Source organism: Rhamphochromis sp. 'chilingali' (assembly GCF_963969265.1).
Source record: "Rhamphochromis sp. 'chilingali' genome assembly, chromosome: 16".
NCBI lineage: Eukaryota > Metazoa > Chordata > Actinopteri > Cichliformes > Cichlidae > Rhamphochromis > Rhamphochromis sp. 'chilingali'.
In genome coordinates, this window is record NC_137943.1 from 21,553,120 (window position 1) to 21,577,415 (window position 24,296).

The 24,296-nt window shown below is 39.7% G+C and overlaps 4 protein-coding genes across 4 annotated transcripts; all 4 read right to left on the bottom strand.

The window, feature by feature from the left end:
- Positions 1-2,402: 2,402 nt before the first annotated feature.
- On the bottom strand, positions 2,403-4,484 carry LOC308412844 (guanine nucleotide-binding protein G(I)/G(S)/G(O) subunit gamma-5-like). Its single transcript, XM_080907460.1, has 3 exons — positions 4,321-4,484; positions 3,025-3,167; positions 2,403-2,680 (listed from the first exon to the last, which is right to left on the bottom strand). Exons 1-2 carry the CDS (start codon positions 4,399-4,401, stop codon positions 3,042-3,044), a joined length of 207 nt encoding a protein of 68 aa, XP_080763586.1. The 5' UTR covers positions 4,402-4,484; the 3' UTR covers positions 2,403-2,680; positions 3,025-3,041.
- A 124-nt stretch (positions 4,485-4,608) lies between these two features.
- ssx2ipa (synovial sarcoma, X breakpoint 2 interacting protein a) lies at positions 4,609-12,186 on the bottom strand. Its single transcript, XM_080907456.1, has 14 exons — positions 11,947-12,186; positions 10,992-11,124; positions 10,539-10,702; positions 10,169-10,378; positions 9,531-9,641; positions 9,297-9,432; positions 9,139-9,214; positions 8,869-9,049; positions 7,649-7,799; positions 7,377-7,513; positions 6,873-7,046; positions 6,657-6,774; positions 5,278-5,428; positions 4,609-5,119 (listed from the first exon to the last, which is right to left on the bottom strand). Exons 2-14 carry the CDS (start codon positions 11,023-11,025, stop codon positions 4,975-4,977), a joined length of 1,788 nt encoding a protein of 595 aa, XP_080763582.1. The 5' UTR covers positions 11,026-11,124; positions 11,947-12,186; the 3' UTR covers positions 4,609-4,974.
- Positions 12,187-13,566: 1,380 nt separating this feature from the next.
- Positions 13,567-20,184, bottom strand: LOC308383628 (mucolipin-3-like). The gene is made up of 13 exons (XM_080861672.1): positions 20,078-20,184; positions 19,421-19,652; positions 19,160-19,327; positions 18,907-19,060; positions 18,595-18,676; positions 18,423-18,519; positions 18,216-18,315; positions 16,636-16,748; positions 15,597-15,746; positions 15,334-15,435; positions 15,108-15,230; positions 14,788-14,994; positions 13,567-14,666 (listed from the first exon to the last, which is right to left on the bottom strand). The coding sequence occupies exons 2-13, from the start codon at positions 19,625-19,627 to the stop codon at positions 14,529-14,531; spliced, it is 1,641 nt and encodes a 546-aa protein (XP_080717798.1). The 5' UTR covers positions 19,628-19,652; positions 20,078-20,184; the 3' UTR covers positions 13,567-14,528.
- Positions 20,185-20,446: 262 nt separating this feature from the next.
- Positions 20,447-22,978, bottom strand: bcl10 (BCL10 immune signaling adaptor). The gene is made up of 3 exons (XM_080907457.1): positions 22,496-22,978; positions 21,805-22,093; positions 20,447-21,675 (listed from the first exon to the last, which is right to left on the bottom strand). The coding sequence occupies exons 1-3, from the start codon at positions 22,544-22,546 to the stop codon at positions 21,269-21,271; spliced, it is 747 nt and encodes a 248-aa protein (XP_080763583.1). The 5' UTR covers positions 22,547-22,978; the 3' UTR covers positions 20,447-21,268.
- Between the last annotated feature and the right edge of the window lie 1,318 nt (positions 22,979-24,296).

Consider the following 24,296-nt stretch of genomic DNA (forward strand, 5'->3'; position numbering starts at 1 on the left):
CACACACACAGAAAAATATTTAGTATACACATCCAGGAATGCATATACTATTATATATTGTACATATATTTATTAGTTTCAGATGTAGCCATTCTTGTATTTTGCTTGTTTACATTATTGTATTTTGCACAACTCTGTTGCTTGTGAAGCTCGCACACAAGAATTTCACTCACATGTGCTGTACCAATGTACCTGCACATGTGATGTGACAATAAAAGTGATTTGATTTGATTTGATAAGGTAATTTCTTTGTATTGCTTTTGTTTGGGGTGGTCCTGGGATAGTAACCAGGTTTTAAATCAAAGATGAGATGCAATTTTATCATCAATAATTGCTGTAATTCAATAATATTAACTTTTAAAATAAAGAGGACTCCTGTTACTAACCCATACAATGGAATTATATAGATATATAGATATACACACACACACACACACACACACACACACATATACATGCTTTTGCAAACAATGCATCTGGGACTTCAGTTTTTATGGAAGAGGATTAGGGCAACTGGAGAAAAAAAGATTGGGCACGTCTTTTTCCTTTTCTTTTCTGGAATTCTGAGAAAAAAGCCAGAATTTAATCTCAGAATTTGGGAGGGGGAGACATGTCCTTTTTTTCCCCAGTGGCCCTAATCCTCTTCCATAGTTTTTCCACCTACTGTTCACAGAAGAAATGGTCTCAATAGAAGCGCAGCCATCATTGCCACTGTTAGATTTTGTTCCACCATGTTAGTACTATATGGAAACCATCCGATGGGTAACAACTTAATTTTTTATCATGACAGGGATCTGCCAATACAGTCAAAGCATAGTTGGATAGAAAAATACAGTGGGCCACCTTCAGTCGTGGATTGACCTCCCCAGAGCCCAGGTCTCAACAATATTGAATCAGTGTGGGAACAACTTGACAGAACAGAGCGCAGCAAACATCCAAACAGCTTTGATTGTCATTCAAGAAGCCAGGAGAACTATTCCTGAAGACTCCTTAAAGAAATTACTGGAAAGCTTGTCTCAGAGTTCAGGTTTTGAAGAGTCATCACACCAAATATTGACTTTCAAACCCTTTAGACGTGGACAAACCGTTTTTGCTTATAGATTATATTTCCACGTATGTTTCAATACTGTTCAGACTGGATTTCCATGTGTGCTTACATACATTTCAATAAAGTGCTGGTCTCCTTTCCCATTTCCAGATCCCAAGATATGGCAGCAGACTTTTTGCAGTATGTCATACCATAAAATTCCTATAATATACATTTCCTGTCAAGTTCTTCCACATCCTGTATCATAAATGTAGTTGACTATATTACTCTAAGTTGACTCAGGTAACTGTGTTATTATTGTGCTTTTAGATATAACTGCTGCCTTTGATACAGTGGATCATAAAATTTCTATTTCTCATTTAGAGCGGTTGGTGGGTGTTAGCGGTACTGCACTGCAGTGGTTCAGATCTTATTTGGCAGAGGAAACTTTCTCTGTGAAACTTGGTGAGTTTGTATCCTCTGTTGCTTCTCTTCAATGTGGAGTCCTACAGGGTTCAGGTTGAGGCCTTATTTTCTCCCTATATCTGCTACCCCTTGGGTCTAATTTCAGAGTCCCTGAACTACTGAGCTACTACAGCCTGCCTGCTCCCTTAGGTCCTCCAATCAGCAGCTCCTTAAGGTGCCGAAACTAGGCGTAAATTTAGAGGTGACCGTGCGTTTGCTATAGCGGCTCCAAAGTTGTGGAATGATCTGGCCTTGCAGGTTAAGCAGACCTCTTCTCTTTCTGAGTTTAAAACTCAGAAAACATTTATTTGCTGAAGCCTTTAGCACTTTTTAAGAAGTTGACTGTTTTTTTTCCCTAATTCTCTATTCATGTTTTCATTTATTTTCTGCTTATGCTATTTGTATATGTACACCACTTTGTGGACCCTGGTTTATTTTAAAGTGCTTTATTTATAAAGGTGGTATGGTACAGTAAGTTGAATACAGGAAACAAATCCTGTCAAATTTAATGCACTATAAACTCTGTGTATGCACATTTAAATATCACAGTTTGGAGTCCCGATCATGACCTGGGACACTGCAAAAAAAGAATAAAATAAAAATAAAAAACAGCATGAAAATATAGAGTTGCTATAAATTTTACACTGTGCCCATTTTAATTTTGGCTCAAGAAACAGATCGAAGTACTTCACCCATCACCAATTTCATGTATAATGCAGCATAATTTGACCCAAACTCTTCCTTTGGTCCATTTAATGATTCATACACAAGCTGTTTCCATAACTGTTGCCTCCAAGGCTACATGAAAGTAATTTCCCTCATATTAGCTGAATTTGACAATAATATGGAACTATATCAATTTGCTGAATTCTGATTTTGTTTTAAACAAGAAAAAGATAATGGCAATAACTTGAGTAGTAAAGAATATTTTATTCATTAAATACAAAAAAGTTGAGAACAGTGATGACTAAAATAGAATAGAAAAGGCACAATAATTGAGTCAAAAATCACACTGTGCCGTGGAAAATAATACCGTCTCCTGTCTTCTACCTTATCTAAAAATAGCCAGTCTTCTTCCTGTTTTAAATCCATCGAGTTCTACTTTTGAGATTTCCCGTGGCAGTATAATGGCTTGGCATAAGGAGCAGTGCTGAGGTCAATTTTTCCCTGTAGCATCAAAATGAAGGCCTACAGAACAAGAGGAAGGGAAAAAAGAAAAGATGATCATTTTAAATGGTTAAACAGCTCAGGATGAGAAGATTTTATTCAGACTATTTTTACTGATTTACAATGCAACAGTATTTGTATAAACTGAAACAAAGTTTCATAGTATTAAAAAAAGCAACTCTTTTAGTATCCACCTGCAGGTCACACAAGCGTTAGATCAATTTATTAGAAAATACTGTCAATGTTACTGTCAAGTCTGAGAGGTTTTTCAATTCAAGAAAGAAATCTGAATACACAGTAAAGACGGCATGTGTAGCGCAGCAACAGAACATGTATGTGCATATTCAAAAGTGTGGCTGGCTTACCAATGGACACAGAGGTTTCACAAGAAGGAGCAGACCTTCTGTGGCCTGAAAGGGTTGGTGCTGGATGACACACCGGTGAGCAAGGGGTCTTGGAGAGCATTCTGTATGCAAAACTGTTGTAGATCTGCAGCTGCCTGAGAAACCTGGTGAAGACAAGAAAAAGTCACTTAGAGCAGGTGCATCCCAATATTTTTGAATGACTGCTCAGTCACCTGTATGATGCTTTTTGTAGCTGGGAAGAATGGAAAATGGACTGGATCTTCTATAGTGCTTTTCTACTCTACCTGAGCAGTAAAAGTGCTTTATATAACATGGCTCATTCAGCCATTATTGGAAGGTTTATCAAACATCGGGGTTAGCATCTTGCCCAAGAATGTTTGCCATACAGACTGGAGGACCTAGGGGCTGAACCACCAATCTTCCGATTGGCAGATGACCTGCTCTACCAGCCACCCCTGAAGATGCAGACCTGAACAGGGCTAATAATACTCCACTGCACAACTGAAGGAAACTGTAGAATGCACTTTTTAAGCCCGACCAATATCAGAGATGAAGCCTTGGTATCCAATTTTGCTTGCGGTACAACTGGAAATGCAAGAATTCTTTTAAAATAGACGCTCTTCATTTACATGGAACTGTAAACAAGGCACATCTTCTCCAACCATGACTGAATCCAGTCTTTTAGGTTGTTTGAATGTCGTTATAGACAGTATTTGGAAAAAACGTTCAGTGTTTGAATTTGCAGAAGTAGCTAATAAAAACGATCATTCTCATTATTCATCAATCATGTGCTTATGTCAAGTTACCTATTCAAATCTTATAACATAATTAGTAACATAAAATGTGAATTCAAAAAGGAATGCCCACTACACTTAGTTTACAAAAATTAAAACAAAATAATACATCCGTCTCATACATGGCGTTTCCCTGGTCTGTAAGTTTAAGAAATTTACCATCTAGTACCTTACTTTGAATAATTATTTTGTCAAGTAAAAACATTAGCTACACTTGGGGGGGGGGTATTGCGAAGCTAGAGTTTTAACATTTGATCTTAAATCGCTTCGTTAAATTCGTAACCAACTACAGCTATCTTGTCGTCATCTTATGTTGCTCGGGCGTTGTTTTATGATTACAAGCAGCGCGAAACTTCAACACTTCCCCCTCGGTACAAACAACGCCCTGCTTCACAGATACTTCGGCCAAATTAGCATCACGGTGCTAGCATCCAGCAACAGCTAGCGCTGTTCGCAGATTTTTCCATTAATTGTCAGGGGAAAAAAAGTCACTTTTACTTACCTTAACTCTGTTTATGCTCGCCTCAAAACGAAGCTGCTGTACCACCTTTTTCATGGTCACCAGGTTGGATGAACCCGACATTTTTATGCCTTTTCTGTGATTGAAATAAAACGCTGGGCGGAGGGAAACACGTCTACGCTGGTTGCTGCTGAGACAAAAGCAAAGATGACGATACCCGGATTCCGGTTGTTCACACTTAATTGCAACTCCCGATTCAATCCACCAGGGGGCGACAAATGAAAGGGAAACTTATTTCATTATATTAAAAAACATCTTTATTGTTATTACTTCTTGAGAGCAGATCTAATCGATCTAATGTTAATGCAATACATACTTCAAGTCATAATTTATACTTATAGATTATGTAAACATAAAAGGTAATTTCAGTACAATCAACAGGTAGAAAAGAATTTCTGGCTACAACACACTCTTATCATTGCTTGGTACCCTTCCTTGAAACAGCTTAAAATCTGAATTGTCAGTAAAGAAATGAGCTATGGCAGACTTAAAGTGCTTTCTTGTGTGATCAAGCTTTGGTGAATTGTCTGTGCACATCCATTGAAAAATGATTGCTCAGAGCTGATGGATTTCAGCCACAGATTGAAACTAAACTTTGTTGCAGAGATAAAAACAAAAAAGGCACTTAAAAGTTCTTTAATTGAGGCTGTTCTCATCTTCACCCATAGAGAAAATACTCAAGTCACTGCATCGACCTCCGTTTTTTGCCTTGACCCGATTATCTCCATCTTCAATGGTGCTACACTCTTGCCAGAGTCCTCGATTTGAATGTCTGGAGGAACTAAAAAGAGAAAAATATATACAATAAGTAAGAGTCTCTTATCCTCACTGATTCATGCATCTGTTGTTAAGACATTCACATTTAATATCGTGCAGAGCATTTCACTGCATGAATGAAATGCAGTCCCTGAAAACAGTTATCTAGTAACTCACTAATACCTGCTTTCTGGTATTAAGCGGAGTGTCCGGTAAAGTTCAGGAGTTGATGGCAGAGCAGCACTTTGTGAAGATCTGGGAGTGGAGAACGTCGTGTAGGTAGATGATTTGGCCAGCTGAGCTTTCACTGAAGACCTGATCTCTGGCTCACTTCCTGCAATACAGACCGTGTTTTAAGGACAACAGTTTTCTGGTAATGCATTAGGTGTTCATATGCAGTATTAGAAAATGATTATTTGTTAGTCTTTCTCTTACACCAAGTTTTTGTAGCTTTCACACTGATGTCCCCAAGCAGATGGTACTGAATAAACAAGACTGACTTGGCGATGTGATATTGTGGAGCTGTGCAATGATTTGGATAGCTCATAAATTGTATTCACAATAGAACATAGGAAACAGATCCAGTGTTTAAACTGAGGGGGGGAAATATTGGTTCATTTTAAATTTGATGGGAGTGACACATTTCATAGCTCAGACAGAGGCCACAACAGATTGGAACAGTAGGTGGTACTAAAGAACAGCAGGAGGAACATTTCGCAAGTAAATCGGTTAGTTAGTAACAGAAATATGATGGAGTGCATTTAAAAAAAAGAAAAGAAAAAGTGCATCTTAGAGAGGCTGAGTTTCTAGAAAGGAAAGATGGAAATGTGTTCACAAAATTCAGAATAGTGTTCCTTAAAATAACATTGCAAAGACCATGAATATGTCATCATCTACAGTAAATGAGATTGAAAGGATTGGAGGAATCTGGGGAAATCTCTGTGTGCTAGGGACAAGGCTGAAAACACTGGATGTCTGATCTTTGGGTTCTCAGGCAGCACTGCATGAAAATCAGATACGATTCTGTCATGGAAGTAACGACACGGGCTCAGGAAAACTTCCAGAAATCTCTCATGGTTTGCTGTGCCTCCCACAAATACAGGTGGAAGCTCCATCATGTAAAGAAGAGACCATATCTGCACACGATCGAGAAATGCTGACATCTTCTACGGATTAAAACGCTTTTAAATGGACTGTGGCAAAGCGGAAAACTGTTCTCTTGTAAGATTTTATGGACGATTGATAGAAAGAAGAGGGGATGCTGCTCAGTGGTAAACTGTTAATGGCATCGAATTTCAAAATGAGTGAATATTTTTCTTACAATTGTCCATTTTAAAACATTTGATGCGTTCTGAGTCGTTGTTTCTACCCTGAATAAAAATCTGGAATTAAAAATAAATAAATAAAATAAATTCTTTGCATTTACACAGCATCCCAACTTTTTCAGAAATGGGGTTGATATTGTGCCCAATTTTAGTAAGTAAAACATTTAACCACTGAGAGGCTATGTCATTCAACCACCCACTCCAGAAAGCACCTTAATTTAAATTGCACCAACTTACTAACTGATAAGGCACTGTGACCATCTGATGAGGAGCATCTCCTTCGGTCTGTAAAGGGAGTCAAATTCAAAAACTGATTCTTGAGCCATGAAGCGCGATCCTCTTCGAAGGCCTTTTTCTGTCGAAATAAAAAAAACGATTCCAAAGAAATAAATGCACCACCATCACAATGTGTGCTCAATTTAACTACGGGACCAAATCAGAAGCCTTCAGTACCTCTCGGCCCAGACGAATAGCAGCCTCGGTGAAGTTCTTTCTCTCCCTCTCGAAGTTTCTCTTTTGTTCTTCAAAGAGCCTCCATTCCTCTTTGAGACGCTCCTTCTCCTCCAGTGTGTAGCAGTCATTAAGGAGAGCGGCAGTCTCATCGTCAAACGACGTGTTGAGTTGTTGCTGCAAAAGCAGGAGTGGTTATTCCTTTGATAGCACATTATTTCTTAATGTTCCTAAATCATTTTTGATACTGACTAACAGGCCAGAAACATCCTCGTGGGGACATCCCATTGACATAATGCTTTCCCTAGCCGCTTACCCTAACCCTTAGCCTAAACCTAACCATAACCCAATTGTAACCTTGACAGTAAAACCATATTTTAAGTGTGAAAAATGCCTCCAACCCTGTGGGGACCTGGATTTTGGTCCCCACCAAGATAGTAAGAACCCGTGCACACACATGTCCCCCCCCTTTGTAAACACACTGACTGCCTCTCATCAGATGCTGACCTGAAGTAGCTGCTGTTGTGCATGAATGAACTCTTTGCACTGCTGGACTTCACACCTCATCCTCTCCATCTCATCCTCGTGGGTTTCCAGAGGTATCATCTCTTTATTTGACTCCAGCTGATTCTGCACTTGAGAGACTTGACAAACAAAAACCAAATGGATAAGCTGATAATTTTGGTTTCTTTCCAGGCATGACACATTCAGCTACATAAGAAAGGTTTTGCAGATGAAAAATGTTTAAAGTTGTGCCATTGTGTCTACGCCGAATCTACCTTGGCTGTCTAATTTCTCCACATGGTTCCTCAGCTTCCTCCACTGCTGACGGATGCTGTTTGTTAGCTGCTCCCTGGCATGTTCACAGGACTGATCCAGAGTGTCTCTGCTGGTGTCTCCCGTTTTCTCCTCCCCATCTGAATCATGATGCTGCAAATCAGCCAAAACAATATAGTGGGCTTAAAAGGAGGAAATCAGGAGATCTGAACTTCAGACATGTCATTTCTAATACTCTGGTAAACATTTATGGACCAGTTTTAGTGCTCTTTGTATTTTGAAAGTATCTCTATGCAAAAAACAAACAAAAGCAACAATTTAATATGGTAACAAGACTAAAGCATTGTACCACTTTCGCTTACAGGTATGATCTATTGGTGTATTGGCTGAGTCCATTTGTCAAGGTTGCGTAAGACAACGTATTGGTCTGCTTTGTTAAATATTCTACTTCAACACCAAGTAACACCACAAGATGGCGTCTCATTCCTTGTTGTTGCCCAGATACTCTCAGGGATTCTCGTCACTACCACATGTGTGTACGTATGTAGGAACATATTTTCTATGGCGATATTGTATCGATACAGTGACACCAAATATCGACATTTTAAATAAATGAAAATGCTATGAATAAGGGGGCTCATCTCAACTTATACGAGGTAACCTTTCTACAAACAGTTGCAGTCTGACTTGATTGACTGAAATCACTCTAGGAGAGACGGCATTTATTTGAAAACCTTCAAATAAATGCCGTCTAATTTCTAAATGCAGACTAACTGCTACCTTGTTTCCATCAATTTGAATGAGGCTTTGTCAGTGAGCACAACTCGAGAGAATTTGACTCAACCAGCTGCCAATGGAAATGTAATAGTTAAATGTGACTTTCTATAGACAGGATTAGAAGTGATATTTTTGACAATCACAGTTAGTTTCTGTCTCATCAGGAACTTATTGCATGTGATTACCAACTTGACCCTATCCGACTGCAGACTGATAGCAACATACAGTATAGCGTTAAAAAAATAAAATAAAAATTCACAATAATATTGTGATAATATCATATTGATTCCCACCTCTAATGATCTAAAGTAATTTACAACAAAGCCCTGAACAGCTTCATGATTCACCATCTGGATGGTTTCCTGTCCATAAGAGAACCATCAATCTTTTCAAACCCATCTACCAGAGGGGGGTGTGTGTGTGTGTGTGTGTGTGTCTCAAATACCTGCTCCAGGCTGTCATCAGCAGTGGCTCCTCGGCCAGAAGAACTGCGTGGACTCAGGATATGAATCATCTCCTTCTTCATCTGCTGGAGGACTTTCTTAAGCTCAGCGTTCTCCAGCATCAAAGACTTCTGACTTGCCTCGTAGTCACTGAGCAAAGACTTGTACATCTCACCCTCGTGGCTGCAGAAATCAATGACATATCAGTTTATGCAAATAATACTACACATTTTTCAGTTTACATGGTTAAATGAATTTCACTTTCAAAATACCTGGCTGTCGCTTTTGCAGTCTTCCAGTGACCCCTTTTCCCATCTGACCGTCCCAAGGAATTCAGTACATCGATAGCTATTTGAGGAAAAACAGAAAATCCAACAGAACTGACACAAAATTATGCAAATCATTGTTTGTTTAAGTTAAGCACATTTACCTAGTTTCTTATCCTTTCTGTCAACCAGCAGCTGGCTGAGGCGCTCTCTGAGCTTTGCAGCTTCTCTCTCTTTTCTTTTGGCATCATGACTGTACTGAGAGGCACGGCTAGCAATGATACTTTGGAGCTTCTGGACCTGTCCAGAAATAATTGATTATTTACAAGCTGTCAGGTTTTTGCATCCTGAAATAACTAGTATTAGTAACAAAACCACAGTGTAAGAAGAAGCTTTACCTCATCCTTTTCTGTTTTTAAGCAGCTCTGCAAAGTCTTAATTTTCAGTTGCAGCTGCCTCTCCATTTCATGCAGACCAGATTTCTCCCTTATTGACAGTTCCAACTGATCCTGGAAGGAAACACATGATACATGACGTAACTGTTATGTGCCGTCTGAAGATTTTCTATAAATCAAATTAAATAATCGAATAAACTAAAAAAAAAATACACTACAAATAAATAATAATCAAATGAAATTCTATGTGAATCAAATGACCTTTATTTTTTCTAGCAGCATGTTTAGAAAAAAACAAAACAAAACAAACAAAAAAAACAAAACAGAGGGACTATGCATCACAACCAGATACCATCAAAGTGACAGAAAGCACGTCAAGACCTCCCAGCACACAGCTGTAAAAGGTCAGTCTTTGCTTGACTGACAATGTTCAGTGGGGATATTCACAGTGTTTACACACTACCGTGTTTTCATATCTCTAAGAGGTGAAAAATGTGACACTGCATTACTCCACCTTTACTCCAAGACATCTGTACGCAGATTATAGCCCGAAGAAATAAAATGTTGGCTCCACAGAGAAACGAAAGAGACACTTTCTCTCTTGGAAGTACATTAAAAGAAAGATCAGCGGTTATACATGCCTTGAGTCTGGTATTGCTCGTCTGCATAAGCTCCATGGTGCTGGATTTCTTTAGCTGCTCTTTCTCAAGCCCTTCTACAGTGCTCATAGTTCGCCTGTGAATCTGTAGCAGCTCATACATGGCATTCAGAGCCAGTACTGCATTCAGGCCAGTCCCCTCTGGTGAGGTGGCCTCAATATACGTAGAGGAGAGGCCCAGTGAGGCGAGCTCCTGTGGGGGGATGGAAATTAAAAGTATGTCCTTGTCTAGGGGTTATCTTTTTGGAGACAATAAAACGTTTGCATATAAACCAAACACTTCAAGTAGTAATAATAACAATCAATAATAACAATCATAATAATAATAATAATAAACCTAGGGCCTTCCATACCTGATTGATGTATGAAATGCACTGAAGAATGTTATCCTCTGTGCAAAAGGCACTTATTACACTGTAGAAGCTTTTTGCCAAGGGAAACGAGTACGATGACACAAAGTTGTTCTGTCTCGAGGGTGACATCGTAACATGTGATATGCTGGATATCTCATAGTTTTCTGTAAACACAGAACAAAGAAAGGGAAAAATATTGAAACTGTGGAAACATTACATCTACTGCTCTCTTCCTCTAAAGAGAGGCTTGAATTAGGTTGCAGATGAGAAATGAGAACAAAAATGTGGGTCACCTCTAAAGAGCCCCCCTCCAAAAAAAAAAAAAAAAAAAAGCTAATGGGACTTGCTATTCTTGAAGTGCTCTATCAAATGCATCGTTTTAGCACACACACACACACACACACACACACACACACACACACACACACACACACACACACACACAAAAGTTACCCATTGATGCCTCAGTTGTCCACCACTCTCCCATATCACCAACACATCAGGACACGAGGTCATAAGTTGTCACCAGGGAGATGGATTAAGCAGCCGGGGGTTGTGGATCAGAGGACAGCACTGGAACAGAGCGCTGCAACAGAGCATCAAGTCATGAGACAGACCAGCAACAGATAATCTGAGCCGAAGCTTCATCCTCACAGGATTAACTGTCAGATGTGTGCCGGTTTGGAGGGGGATTCGAATGGGTTTTAGAAGGGTGCTCCTATTGGTTACTGGCATCCAAACTGCTGGACTGTAAGATGATCTGAGCCTCAAACCAAAGGATTACAGAGATAAAAATAAGAGAATCCATTACAGAGAGTAAATCTGGCAGACTCATTTGTTCTACGCGTTTGTTTTTTAACTTTAATCACTGACATGCTCGGTGAAACAGGCTGAACCACACACTAAACTAAAGGGGCCACTCCCACAGCCTTAATGCCGTGACTTGCATTCAGGTACAGTTTCATTGTGTTGATGAATAAAAAGAAAAAACGGTGCACTGAAAAGCTGGGGCGTGTAAAAACGGTTGGACGCAACCACCAATCATGGGAAATGCCTGCTGCCTCACAAGCCAACTCTTCCCAGTTTATCTAATGAAGCAGAGAGCTTACACAGCTTTTATCTAGAAATACATACACTGAGGAGGCGATAAAGTCAGACGTGCTACGACGTGACGCACTCAATGCTTAACGTCAGGAGCTGCTTAAACGTACGTAGTCCAGCAAACATGCTTGCTTACTTTGCTGTGTCGTTTGCTAGACCTCTACATGGCTATAGAGAAATACCTTAGAAGCTTAACGCTGCTAAGCATAAATAACGTTCACACATGCCGTGTCTCCCCCGTGATGTTAGTTAGCCAACAGGATAATTAATAGCCATGCTAACATGACAACACTACAAAGATACTCACTCAAGGGCGTGAAACGGGTCAACTAAATCCAACAGTTTAGCTCCGTGCTGCTGCTGGCACGGTTAATACACTCCTTCCCTGAAAACACCTCCAACTCCAGTGTAGACTCCAGTCAACATCCTGTCAACAGCGGCAATAAGTATCAAAACTCCCGACACAGCCCAGGAAATACCTCCACAGGTTAATGGGCAGACTCTGGCTGCTGCGGCGTTTGTATTTTTTTTTTTTTGAAGTCTATTCCTCCGCTGTCGTCCAATCAAACTGCATTGTTATTGGTGGCACCGTTGTTAGGCAACCAGTATGAGGGCCGTGCATTGGGTGTACATTATGCAAATGAGAAATGCCGTCAGGTGCCACAGTCAGGTGTCATAAATGTCACTGCAGCGCCCCCTGTGGCTGCAGGAAGTATTACTACACATAAAGCCTGTTTTGACGGCTGCCAAATTAATTGTCATTACACATAGACTCATTGTGCTTGAAATAGAAGATAATGCCTCAAGACAATGAAAACAAGACAGTAGAACCTTACAAAAAAGTAAAATGCGAGTGATAGAGGTAATTCACTTCAGGTCAGGACTCTAACTGTTGCATTCTGGGCGAGCTGAAACTGTACAACTGATAAATTGGATAATCCTGCAAATAGTGTGTTTCACTAGTCTAAACTTCTTGATTTGACTATAAGGACCAATTTCCCTGAGCCAGTTTGAGAATTTTCTAACTTTTGATATGTGACAGAAAGCACTTCTGATAACCTTATTAATATGATTATCAAAACTAAGATCATTGTCCAAAATAATGCAAGGATTCCCAACTTACTCGCAAAAGAGATGATTAGTGTAAAAAAAAAAAAAAATTCTGTCTCTGACTTTCTGAACCAACAACAAATATTTCTGTCTTGTCTCTGTTCAGCTCTGTTCAAAGGGTTTGTAGACATCCAGTAGTTAATGTCATCAGAGAAGCTTATTAGGTTATGTACAGGGGTTAAATCATCAAAGGAACAAGGTAGGCACATCAGTATCATTTGCATAAGAATGATAGGATATATTATTATTCTCTATGGTAATACCAAGCAGGAGCATGTAAAGGTTAAAGAGTAATGGGCCAAGGACAGACCCTTGTAGAACTCCTGATTGAATGTTCATTTATGCAGATCTAAATCAAATAATTGAAACAAAAAAACCCCGAGCCTTTAGGTACAATACAATGAGACCCAATTAAGAATCTGAACCCGTTAAATCAACTGGATCATAAAGTCTTTGAGTTGAAATGTCCTGATCATCAGTGTTGAAAGCAGCAGTGAGATCAAACAGAGCTAAGATCTGCTGATCTTAAGGTCACTGATGACTTTATAAGAGCTGCTTCTGTGCTATGATTGGTTCAGAGACATCATTGGCACATGTCATAAGTGCTGTGAGGTAAAATTAATTCAGCTGAAACAAATGTTTTATTTTCAGATATTTTGCCGACCATGTTTGTGAGAAAAAAGTCAGATTAAATTTAAAATAGGTGCCACTGTTATGGCTAAAGATGCGCTGAAATATATCCAGAAGGGACATGACTACTCCTAAGAAGCTTTCAGTACTGAAATTCAAACTTTATTATCTAAATAAGGTGCTCAATTTGACATTTTGTGCAAAAGAAAAAATACAAGTATAGCAAAAATACACAAAGTAATTTATACAGGTCATAGGATATGCTTCTGTATTGATGACAAAAAAAAAACTGTGCTCAGCACAAAATAAAGAGATGAAAAGCAATTACGTTTCAGGAAATTCACTTTCACTTTACTTTGCATTTAAGTTGTGAAGTTTATTTGAGAGTTGCATCTTTTAGCATGGTTTCCTCACAGCGAGAAGGTTCTGGGTTTGTACCCTCTGTTGGACTTTGCATGTTCTCCCTGTGTGGATTTCCTCCAAGTGCTCCAGTTTACTCCCAGTCCAAAGATGTGCTTGTTCGGCTAATGGTGATTCTAAATTGGCCATATGTGCTAATGTGAGTGTGAATGATTGTTTTTCTCTCTGTGTTGACCCTGTGATGGACTAGCGACCTGTCCAGGGTGAACCCCACTGTTCAACCAATGTCAGCTAGGGTAGGAAGACTCCAAGTTGGATAAATGATTATGAAAATAGAAATATGTTTAAATTTTCTCCTTAAGTGCTTGTATATAAAAGATCGCCAAGTTACATCGTTGTTGTGTAGCCAGGAGGAAGTTCTTCTTAGTGTTTTTCTCCACTAATGTCTGAGACATCTGCCCTCCATGTTTGAATGCAACACTGGCAAGAAGAGAATATTATTTGACATATTTATACGGCAATGCTTGATATTGATGTTACATTGGTTTATAATGTGGCCATATAATATCAGCATGTCCTTAACATAGGAACTTTGCTAATTTACTAGTTCTAAAAAAGTCAGAACTCAAGTAAAAGTACATCTGTTTAAGTTGGAAGATATTCCATCACTATCACCCAATAGTGTTAACAAAGGCTCTATACAGACTCTCAGGACCCTGTGGGGCATTTTGCAGTCACATGAGGGCAACCCGTTGCTCACAATTGGCAAAAAGATGATACTACACCCTGTTATCCAAAGCAACCACTTGAAAACATGCAGCAGGTCGACTCGTCAGTATTCTGGTATTGTCCAGACTCAGGCTGATCTATGCACTCTGCAATGAAGGCCTGAAGCTGGGACACTGGCTCCTTGTCTTTCTGATGATGCTGAAAAAAAGAACCATTATAAGAATAAATACATAAATACATAAATAAATAAAATATGCTCAAATTCAACAGTAAATTACATCCCCGCAAGATATCAAATATCAGGGTGGCTCGGACTGACCTTGATGGTTTCGTACGTGTCAGTGATAAGAGCAATGAACAGACTGAGCACCATGTAGATGAAGATAGAGATGAAGGAATAGAGGTAGAGTCTGCTGAAGAGCCACACCATGTAGGTTTTGTCTCTCATCCTCAGAAAGGTGGAAAACATATCATCACCATTGAGGAGAGAGAAGAGGCACTCTGTCACTTTAGCCAGTGTTCTGAACTGTAAAACAATGTTTAAATAACGATTAACATTCTGACATCGTGTTTCTGGAAATCATGTCGGAACAGATCACCCTAATGTTTGTACTGTAATATGAATTAAAGTGTTTATACTTTGTCGTGGTAAGGTCCAAGGACGATCCAGCCACAGAAACAGTACCCGAGGTAGATTATGGCTGCACAGACGCAGAATCGAAACACGTTGGGCAAAGCCGCCCTCAAGGTTAAGATTAAGATCTAAAACAAAAAGAAGAAGAAAAAATGCCAGTCCCTCTGGAAATGCATTTGCTCTTTATTTGTATAAAGTATTTTTTATTAGGCACTGTTAGGAAAGTCTTACATTGTACTTCTTGAAGAAACTCAGGTAACGAATCACACCAACCCAGACAAGCATCGTGGCTGTTCCCAGCAAGATACTGCAGACGTCATAGTTTGTTAAGAACTGCAAAAGAAAAAAAATACTACTGATAAATTTGATAATTCTGCAACCCTTTACATCAGAATCAGAATCGTGTTTATTGGCCAAGTATAAGTGTTTTTACATACTGATTTCAGACCATTTAGAAAATATTCACTGATTTCTAAAAGAAAAAAAGAGAAAACCTTTGTTTGTATCCCAATTTTCAGCACTGATCCAGTGATGGTCATTATGTCACTGACAATAATGAGGATGTACCAGCCATTCACAAACTCCATGCGGTCTGACCAGGACACAGTTTTATTGTAGTAGGCACTGAAAAATATGCTGAACTCCTACATATGAGAAATTTATCAAACAAACAGACTGTCAAACAAGTCAGCTAATGAGATGTTACTACAGGCAGTAGTAACAGGCACATTTTAACATGCTTAGTCTATTAGCTAATACTATAAAGCAATACTGTGCAAAAATCTTGAGTCACCTGACTATGGTTTTGGGTCTACACATATCAAACATCTTTGAATAAATTTTAAATTGTATCTTCACACATTGGCAGTCTGTTAAAACATGTCACACATCAATTGTTCCCATTTCATAAGTTGAATTTACAAAAAATGACAAAGATAACACAGTTTGACGGGCATAAAATATATTTTTGCAATAACAAGGTGATTTCTAAAGAGCTATTATGCCATAATTTGGGATATCTCTTTATGGTGTGCAGTGTATCCCTAAAAATCTGAGGAAACGGGAAAAGAAAAGAAGTGGCAGGCCTAACACTATCTAGAGCTGAAGAACAATATCTGAAAGTGCATCTAGCCTCATCAGAAACAGTCTTAGGTGGAAGCATGGCTATCAAGAGTTACGCCAAATTACAGAAGGACTGGACTGAAAATAAGTGGTAGTGTCAAATCATCTTGATAGACAGAAGAATAAAGGTGGTCATGCCAACATGTTTGTATGTTTCCATAAATCTCTGCACCTATGTCCCATTTTCCCCGCAAAATATAAAGAAATGAAAGGTGGCTCAAGAGTTTTTCACAAAATTATATGTGCTCTTCTTAAAAACTACATCATGTTACCAGTATGTAAAGCCCCTCACCAAAAGTATAGAGAACATTACTTGATTGACCTCATCAACTATAATTATGGGCTGCCTCGGGTGCTGTTTAGTGTCTTAACTGAGCCAGATGCTAAAAGTATTTCTGTGGTGATACTTACAAACTGGAGCTGGATGCCATGGACGACAGATCGTATGCAGAGGATGAGAGAGGCGAAACAGGCGAGGAAGACCACAGAATCAAACGACAAGAGGAGATAATCGTTCTTCCCAGCTAGAACATTTGAGGTCAGGTGTTAATATTTTGGGGCTCTGTCTCTATAAAACTGAGACATAACCTTTGTCATTTCTTGGATCATGCAGGTACAGTTGCAATCAAAAGATTACGAACACTCAATATGGGCATGGATGTCATAGTAATTTGGGGTTTTTAGTGATTTGATTGAACTGTTTGTTTTCCAGGGTGGAACGATTGTACAGCGTACGACATTGGATTTACATTGGATTTTCTCAAATCCACATAGGGTCAAAGTTAGACATAGCAGCTCAAACATGTACACACACCCCCACTAATATTTGTTTAAATGTCCTTCAGTGAGTTGCACCTCAAATAAATGCTTCTGTTAGCCATCAACAAGCTTCTTGTGTAATTCTGGCTGGATATGTGAGCATATTTGCAGAATTGGTAGGGTTCATTTGAATTGGTTGGTTTCATGACATGAGCCCAGCTTTCAAGCATAGTCCAAAAATTTCTAATGAGAAATGAAATTATCATCTATATCAGCGGTCCCCAACCTTTTTTGTGCCACGGACCAGTTTATGCCCGACAATATTTTCACGGACCGGCCTTTAAGGTGTCCCGGATAAATATAACAAAATAAAACTAGTACCAGTATCGAAAAAAAGAAGATTTATTCATAACACACGTGAAAAGACCCAGGAAAATCGAGTTAACAATAAAAACGATAACAAAATAACGCTGAAAACTGATAAAAACCCTGAAAACCATACATTTCACACCTGAGCCTCAACTCTCGTGGCCCGGTACCAAACGACTCACGGACCGGTACCGGTCCGAGGCTCGGGGGTTGGGGACCGCTGATCTATATTATCCATTCCAAAACCAGTTTGATGTGTTTGTCCTTTTGAAACACCTAACTGTGCCCAAGTTTCAACCATCTACCTGTCAATTTGAGGTGACGTTGAAGAATTTGGATGTGCTTCTCCATCATTATAATTATTCTACCCATTTTGTACAATGTACCAGTACCAGTGGCAGGAAAAACAGTTGGTACACTGTTCTTGGGTTTGAAAGCCTCACCTTTATTCCTCTAAACTTACCCCTCACCACTGTGGCCAAATAGGTCAGTCTATCTGGTCTGAACATCTGAAACTTTTCTCCAGAATGCATTTGGGTTTTCTTAAAGGTGTTGATTTGGGAACAGTAGCTTCTTTCTTGGTCAACACCCTCTCAGTACATGCTGATGTAAAACTTTCTGCACCACTTATTATACTTTTGACCAAAAAAACCCTTTTGTATCCAATTCTCATTCGACCCTGGAAAAAGAAGACCTCAAAGAAATCATTAAAAGCACAAAATGACCATGACATTCATGCCTATGAGTCTGAACACAGCTGTATTATGAAAAGCAGAAAAGTGTTACTGTGCCCCCTGCTGGCGTTTGACTAACACTAACAAATATTTTGCTTCCTGGTGTCTCTCAGTACTATTTCTACTCACATGTGCCTTCCACGTTCCAGTCACTGCATTCATAAATTCTAACATCATTTTCAATATCAACCTTTATCTTTCCGCTGTGTGCACGATTGTCAAAAATGATCTGTGTAAAAACAAAGGATGGTTCGTCACTGAGCTTGTAAAATCTCCTAAAATATTATAGAAAATATATCTTTGAGATTGTGGCACTTTTCAGATAGTGTCACCAACCACTATGTGGAAGTCATAACAGTCTGGTAGCTCGTGGTGCCGCACAGTCTGCAGATTGATGGTTTTCAGAGTTAGGTAGATGTTCACAGATAGCAGCCTGGACACACAAACATATATTAGCAGCCAACACTCTTATCATTGGACATGAAACCAATATTTTTAGTTTAGCCACCTTCTGAAATCCAAAGAGAAGTTGGGATGCGTTGCCAGAGTGTCGTTGCTCAATGATTGCATAGGGTGTATGGAAATACAATCTGTGGTGGAGAAAATGTGTTCAGAAGTTATTTCAGTTTGTATTATTTAGCAGAGGAACGATGAAGCATGAATCCCTGTGAAGAGTAGAACAAGCTTCCTCTTTTCACGTCACAAGTGCACAGTGTGATTATTTTCCATTCTTGCCATGAATCAGCTTCAATAAATATATCTTGCACAGAATATTAAGCATGGACTTAAACAGTGTTGCAGCTACTTCATGTTTTTGTACCTTTATCAATATGCGGATCAATATCAAAGGTGTCGTTTTCAGGATCGATGGTGCTGTTTCTATAAAACACTTGACACAAAGTCAGAGGAGTGTAGTCGCCATTAATGAGCTCATATGCAAGATTACCTACAGTCAGGTTTTGGAGATTGGTATACTGAAAAAACAGACAAAGAGAAAACAGAAAACATCTTTTAATGGTGTAAAATTAGAATTAAATAGAAGATGCCACGTGATTAAACAAAGGTTTCAGTACCCTGTTGATAATGTAGTGAATGTGCTCATTCACATCTCTTTTGGTATAAAGGGAAAGGCTTCCGTGCCGGTGATCCTTGTATCCTTTGAGAAACAGATTTCTGAATGTCATCAAATTTTCATCCTTGAAAGTCACCATCATTTCATTACTCAGTCCAAAAGACACCAACTGTTTGGAAACAGGGGGAGAAAGAAAGTCTCACAGGTAAAAAACAAGTAGCTCCCGACCTCTGTACACATTCACACGTAACTAAAGGATTACCTGGATAGTAGTGATTGCAATTTTTAATATTTGTATCGTCAGTTTCCATGGTTTCCGACCCCTGGCTCTGTACTTCTCGCAGGGATTCATGAAGAAGTATTTGAGCCTCCGTCTGAAATCCTCCACCGTCTTTGTATCTAAGCCGCAGCAGCCGTTTCGCTGACTCTCCTCTGACCTGGCAGCCAAAAGCTGCTTGGAGTCCTCCATTAGGCTGAAGGCAGCTTTGTGACACCTGCATCAGAAATGTTTAATAGATAAAGAAAGCATCTGGCCATTCCAGTCAGCCTGATGTTTATCTAACTGGTTCTCCAGCCTGTGTACACTGCTGCTATTCTCTTCTTTATAGTTTAATTGTTATACTTCAATACATACTAATTATGCAACACTGAGCCACAACACACTACAAAACCACAGCCACAGTGTGGTTACCACACACTGGCCCATTTTAGCTCATAGGGCTTCCTGCAACAGGGAGCAGAGAAATGTACAGATTTGAGAGGTGTGTGAAAACAATTACTACACATATTTTTGCTTAATAAATAAAAGTTAGCTGCTTATATTGGATGTTGTTATATAATTATATATATTTTTAAATCAGATGCTAACTACATTTGTTAAACTTCACTCTACACATAATTATGATAATAAATTAAATACCTGTTAGCGTTCGCCGAGCACCAGCGACCCAAAGTTCACCCAGTCTAACACTCAGGGCTTCTCAGCGGTGTATGAAAAACCAGGTGATACAGTCACCACTGCAGCCGTCACCACAATGACTGTCATTCCTCTGCGCCACTTGTAGCTTTTCCAGTTTTTTCCAGAAGTAAAAAAAAGTACGTCTGCACACCCAGAAGCTGACGACACATTTAGACGTTGGAGGCCTGTCAATAACTTCATTTTGACCTCGACAGTTGATGCCCTATTTTAACAATTATCGGCACTCTAACATTTAGATTTTTCATAATCACTACAGGAAATCAACCACACAATGAAAAAAGGAAAAAAGAAACACAAGCGCAGTCCATATATGAACAACCTTTAGTTTTATTATTACATGACCAGTGAATAAAGAAAGAAATAGGATGTCACTGAAACTATGTTTACTAATTCAAGACTATTGTAGTGACAAAAACATGAAGCAAATTCTTGATGACTTAATGCACACACATGAAAACAAACAACAGAAAAACATGAGCTGGAGTTCTGCTCCAAGACTGGCTCTTTATACGCACACACATGGATATATATATATATATATATATATATATATATATATATATATATATATATATATATATATATATATATATATATATATGCTCAAGTAGTCGTTCAAGTGTATACAACATAGAAACTGCATTCGGCCTTTACAGCTCATCAGAAAAATCACACCTCCTGTCACAGAAGGGGAGTAGGAGAGGTTAGAGAGGGTGAGTCACATTTTCTTCACTCCTGACACATCACGCTGGAAATCTAACCGCGTTAGAAATGCATCTGATGCACGCGCAGATTTCCTCTTTCTTCTTTGATGGCACCGTTGTCTCATTTTAGTCATATTTTCCATTTTAAACTAGGCAATCTCCATACCCTAGGGTTTGGTTTGGTAACAAATTGGCACCATTTGAAAAACAAAAAAACAATCTTTAAAAGTTAGCCTAGCTGATGAGAAAATGCCCCCATTTTCATTCTAAAAGTTAGCTAATATAGTGGTAGTATACAGTATATGCCCATGTGCAGCAATTTCTCACCAACTGCCTCATCGAAAGCACGAATATCACTGAAAAAGAGAGAGTGAGTGTTGTGGTTGGCTTTTTAACCGGTTGAGAACTGTCTTATTGAGATATGCTCCTAAAAGATGCTCCTAGTTGAAGTTGGCGTGAGGGAGCGCGACCGGAGGGGCTGGAAGTTTGGATCGCCTCCACTGCTAGTGCACCCTGGCGCTCCAGCATCTATGCTGGAGGGGGACTCGACCATTACCTCGTCCGGCAGAGGAGGCGCCCCGGGGTCTCCGGGCTTCGGGAGGCTGGATGATGTCGTGGAAGGCGTGGCGATGCTGGCGCAAGCCACGGAGGAGTCTCCAGCTTTTTGCGAAGACAGCAGATCGAGTGAGGTGCCCACATCTGAGTTGGAAGGACTTTTCTCGCTGTCCGGGTGAAAGAGCAAGGTGGAGTTGTTTGAAAATGTTGATGGGAGGTCGCTGGTTGAGGTTGGAGTGCTGAAAGTGGAGTCAGATGAGGAACTGGAAGCTCCTGCCGCTGAGTAATAGAAGAGGGGGAAAAAAAGGGGAACAGTTGTAAGTCATAAAGAACAAACGCATTAAGCACTTTTTTGCATTACACACATACACACAGACACACAACTATTTTAGAAATGGACGTATTAACCTCTGAGGGACTCGATCTTCTCATTTTTGGCCTTCTGCACCTCGTCTGTGATTTTTGCGATGATAAAATTTTGCGAGCGCATCTCCCGAATCGAGTCGATCAAGGCATCCAGGCCGCGGGGGTTCTCAGCCAGTATGTCCAGCAGCACGGCCATCCTCTTGGTCTGCGTAGTCCTGCAGCTGATCTCTTCTGCATCATCTCGTGTCAGGATCCTGCGAGAGCGCAGGTAGTCCAGGTGGCGATCTGCTCTGATTTTATCGCAGAGGTAGTGCCGCAATCTGGTCAGCACCTGGAGAGCCACAGGAAGTCACGGAGGGCAGATGAAAAGAGAGCAAAGTGAGGTGTCAATGAACAGGAAACACACAGTCCAGGGTTCACCCCCCTTCCCCCAAATCAAAGACTACAGCAGGCCTGGATCTGCTCTCTCTGTGGCACATACAAAGTAAGCTGGGTGTCCAGATGTGCCCTAAACGTCCATCTTATTGTCCTGCTGTTAAATCCTACAGAAAGTGGAAATTGTGAGGGCACAAAGAGGGTGTGGTGGGGGCATTTCCTCCTTTTAATAGGCCTATAGCGCTAAGCAAAGCATAAATATATATTTAGCAGTGAATCTGTTTCCACATGGCTCCCCTTATCAGATTGATCTGGCATCTGTTAGGAAGCCAGAGCGTGCCTGAAGTATAATACTCACGTCTTTCTTTATCTCTGCCATTTCATCTTCAGTGAGGTGAGGAGCATCCATCCCTCTCCCCCGCAAAGTGAAAATCCAGGTGGTAACGATTGAAGATTATTTTAATAATCTCGTAGTGGTGGATTAAAACACAACAGCGAATAAATTATAGAAGTTAAATAAGCTGACACCTTATTATTAATCGATAAAAGGTGGTCTGTCGACTATCCATTCAACTTTTTTTGTTTCAACAACGGAAAAAAAATCCCCGGACTTCCTGATTGTGTCGAGGCTTAACTACGTCAACACACGGCAGAGACGTCGGTTTCACACTCAGCGCTGGTTTAAACCGGTAACTGTGAATAAAAAAGTCCACGTTCACCTCAAGATTTCTCCTGTTTTACCAGAACAACTCCAAACTGAGCAACTGTCTTCGCTTTGAGTTCTGATGTGCGACTTCTTGCGCTTCTGCACTTCCGACCATGGCCACGCGCGCTTCTCGATAACTCCATTAGGTGGCGCTGTTGGACCTTCTCGCATACAAACACCACGTTTGGCAGGTTTTGCTATACCCCACAGTTTAGTCTGACAGCATTCATTCAAAGAAAAGTAAGTGCTACACTTGCCTAAATACACCCAGTAAACTATAGGCCAGTGGTGTCAAACATGTGGTCCAGGGCACAGAAGTGGCCCTCTTAAAGGCTCCCATAATACTGATGAATGTGGAAAAACTGAGACATAGTTTTGCAGTTATTTTTCTTATGTGATCTCAAGGTTGCTTATTAAATAAGAAAATAAAATAATGTGAAATGTTACCACTGGCAGGGTTTTAAAGAAGCAGGAGGGATATGAGCTTTTTACTTTACTAGTTTACTCTTTGTGGGCAATTAACTAAGCTGAGTTTGGCATCCCTGCTGTACTGCGTGGCTATACTGCACAAGATATTTCTCTAATCTACAAAGTAACTTAAGTACAGAGCAACTCTCAGTTAATTTCAATTTCAATTTATAATTTTTTCTGAATTTTTGTTGCTGATTTATTGTAATGACGCAAATCTGAGGTGAAACGTAGGCTTTTTTAATGTGATGCAGGGCTTTTCAGTTGCTTCACAAAAAACGTCTATGCTTTACGATCTGTTTGCATGTTTTGTATGTGGAGTCACTGCAAAGTAGCTGTCGCCATCAGATAAATTTTCCTTGTGAAAAACAGCGTAGAAGTTAAATAGTGTTAGTTCCTCCGTAGAAACTGGATGAACAGAGCCTTGGGAAAAAGCTCAGAATGCAACAAAGACAAGCTCAACAGCACCACAAACTAAACTATCTGAAACAGCATCTGCAAAAATAATTATAATAATAAGGTTATTACTACTACACAAACAACTAAGGGTTTAATAAGTTAGTTGGCTGTGGTGGAGCTGATTTTATGTAAACTGTTGGTTTGCTGGTCTTGTTTGGAAAATCTGCACAGTAACTCGGAGAATTAGAGTAAATATATTTCCGTTACTGTCAGTCATGCAGCTGGACACATTTTAAAGTGTAGTACTGAGCTTTGAAATGCGATGATCACAATGTAAATTTTCAGCAGGCAGAGCCTGTATCATCGATTAGGTCACAGAACAGTTTATATACAAATAAAGCTGAAGGGTCATAGCATTAAAATCATCAGCAGTTCAGAGAGAACACCGGGTCAAAGTTCACATATACAAAGGGAATTGCTGCGCAGTAGAAGTGATGTGACACTCTGGTAAACATGAAGTCTATCACAGAATGGCTGAACGCATGCAGATTTTCACTTCCCCCTAATCTCAGTATAGCACAAAGAG

Coding starts and splice junctions, on each gene's coding strand:
- LOC308412844 (XM_080907460.1), bottom strand. CDS start 4,401: ATGTCGGGTTCATCCAACCTGGTGACCATGAAAAAGGTGGTACAGCAG. Junction 3,168..4,320: donor CGAGCATAAACAGAGTTAAG/GTAAGTAAAAGT, acceptor TGTCTTCACCAG/GTTTCTCAGGCAGCTGCAGA.
- ssx2ipa (XM_080907456.1), bottom strand. CDS start 11,025: ATGGGAGAGTGGTGGACAACTGAGGCATCAATGG. Junction 7,800..8,868: donor CTGATGACAGCCTGGAGCAG/GTATTTGAGACA, acceptor GCTGATTTGCAG/CATCATGATTCAGATGGGGA. Junction 7,514..7,648: donor GGAGAAATTAGACAGCCAAG/GTAGATTCGGCG, acceptor TTGTTTGTCAAG/TCTCTCAAGTGCAGAATCAG.
- LOC308383628 (XM_080861672.1), bottom strand. CDS start 19,627: ATGGAGGACTCCAAGCAGCTTTTGGCTGCCAGGTCAGAGGAGAGTCAG. Junction 18,677..18,906: donor TGATCCGCATATTGATAAAG/GTACAAAAACAT, acceptor TCTCCACCACAG/ATTGTATTTCCATACACCCT. Junction 18,520..18,594: donor TTCTCTTTGGATTTCAGAAG/GTGGCTAAACTA, acceptor TTGTGTGTCCAG/GCTGCTATCTGTGAACATCT.
- bcl10 (XM_080907457.1), bottom strand. CDS start 22,546: ATGGATGCTCCTCACCTCACTGAAGATGAAATGGCAGAGATAAAGAAA. Junction 22,094..22,495: donor TGGCAGAGATAAAGAAAGAC/GTGAGTATTATA, acceptor GTGGCTCTCCAG/GTGCTGACCAGATTGCGGCA. Junction 21,676..21,804: donor GAAGATCGAGTCCCTCAGAG/GTTAATACGTCC, acceptor TCTATTACTCAG/CGGCAGGAGCTTCCAGTTCC.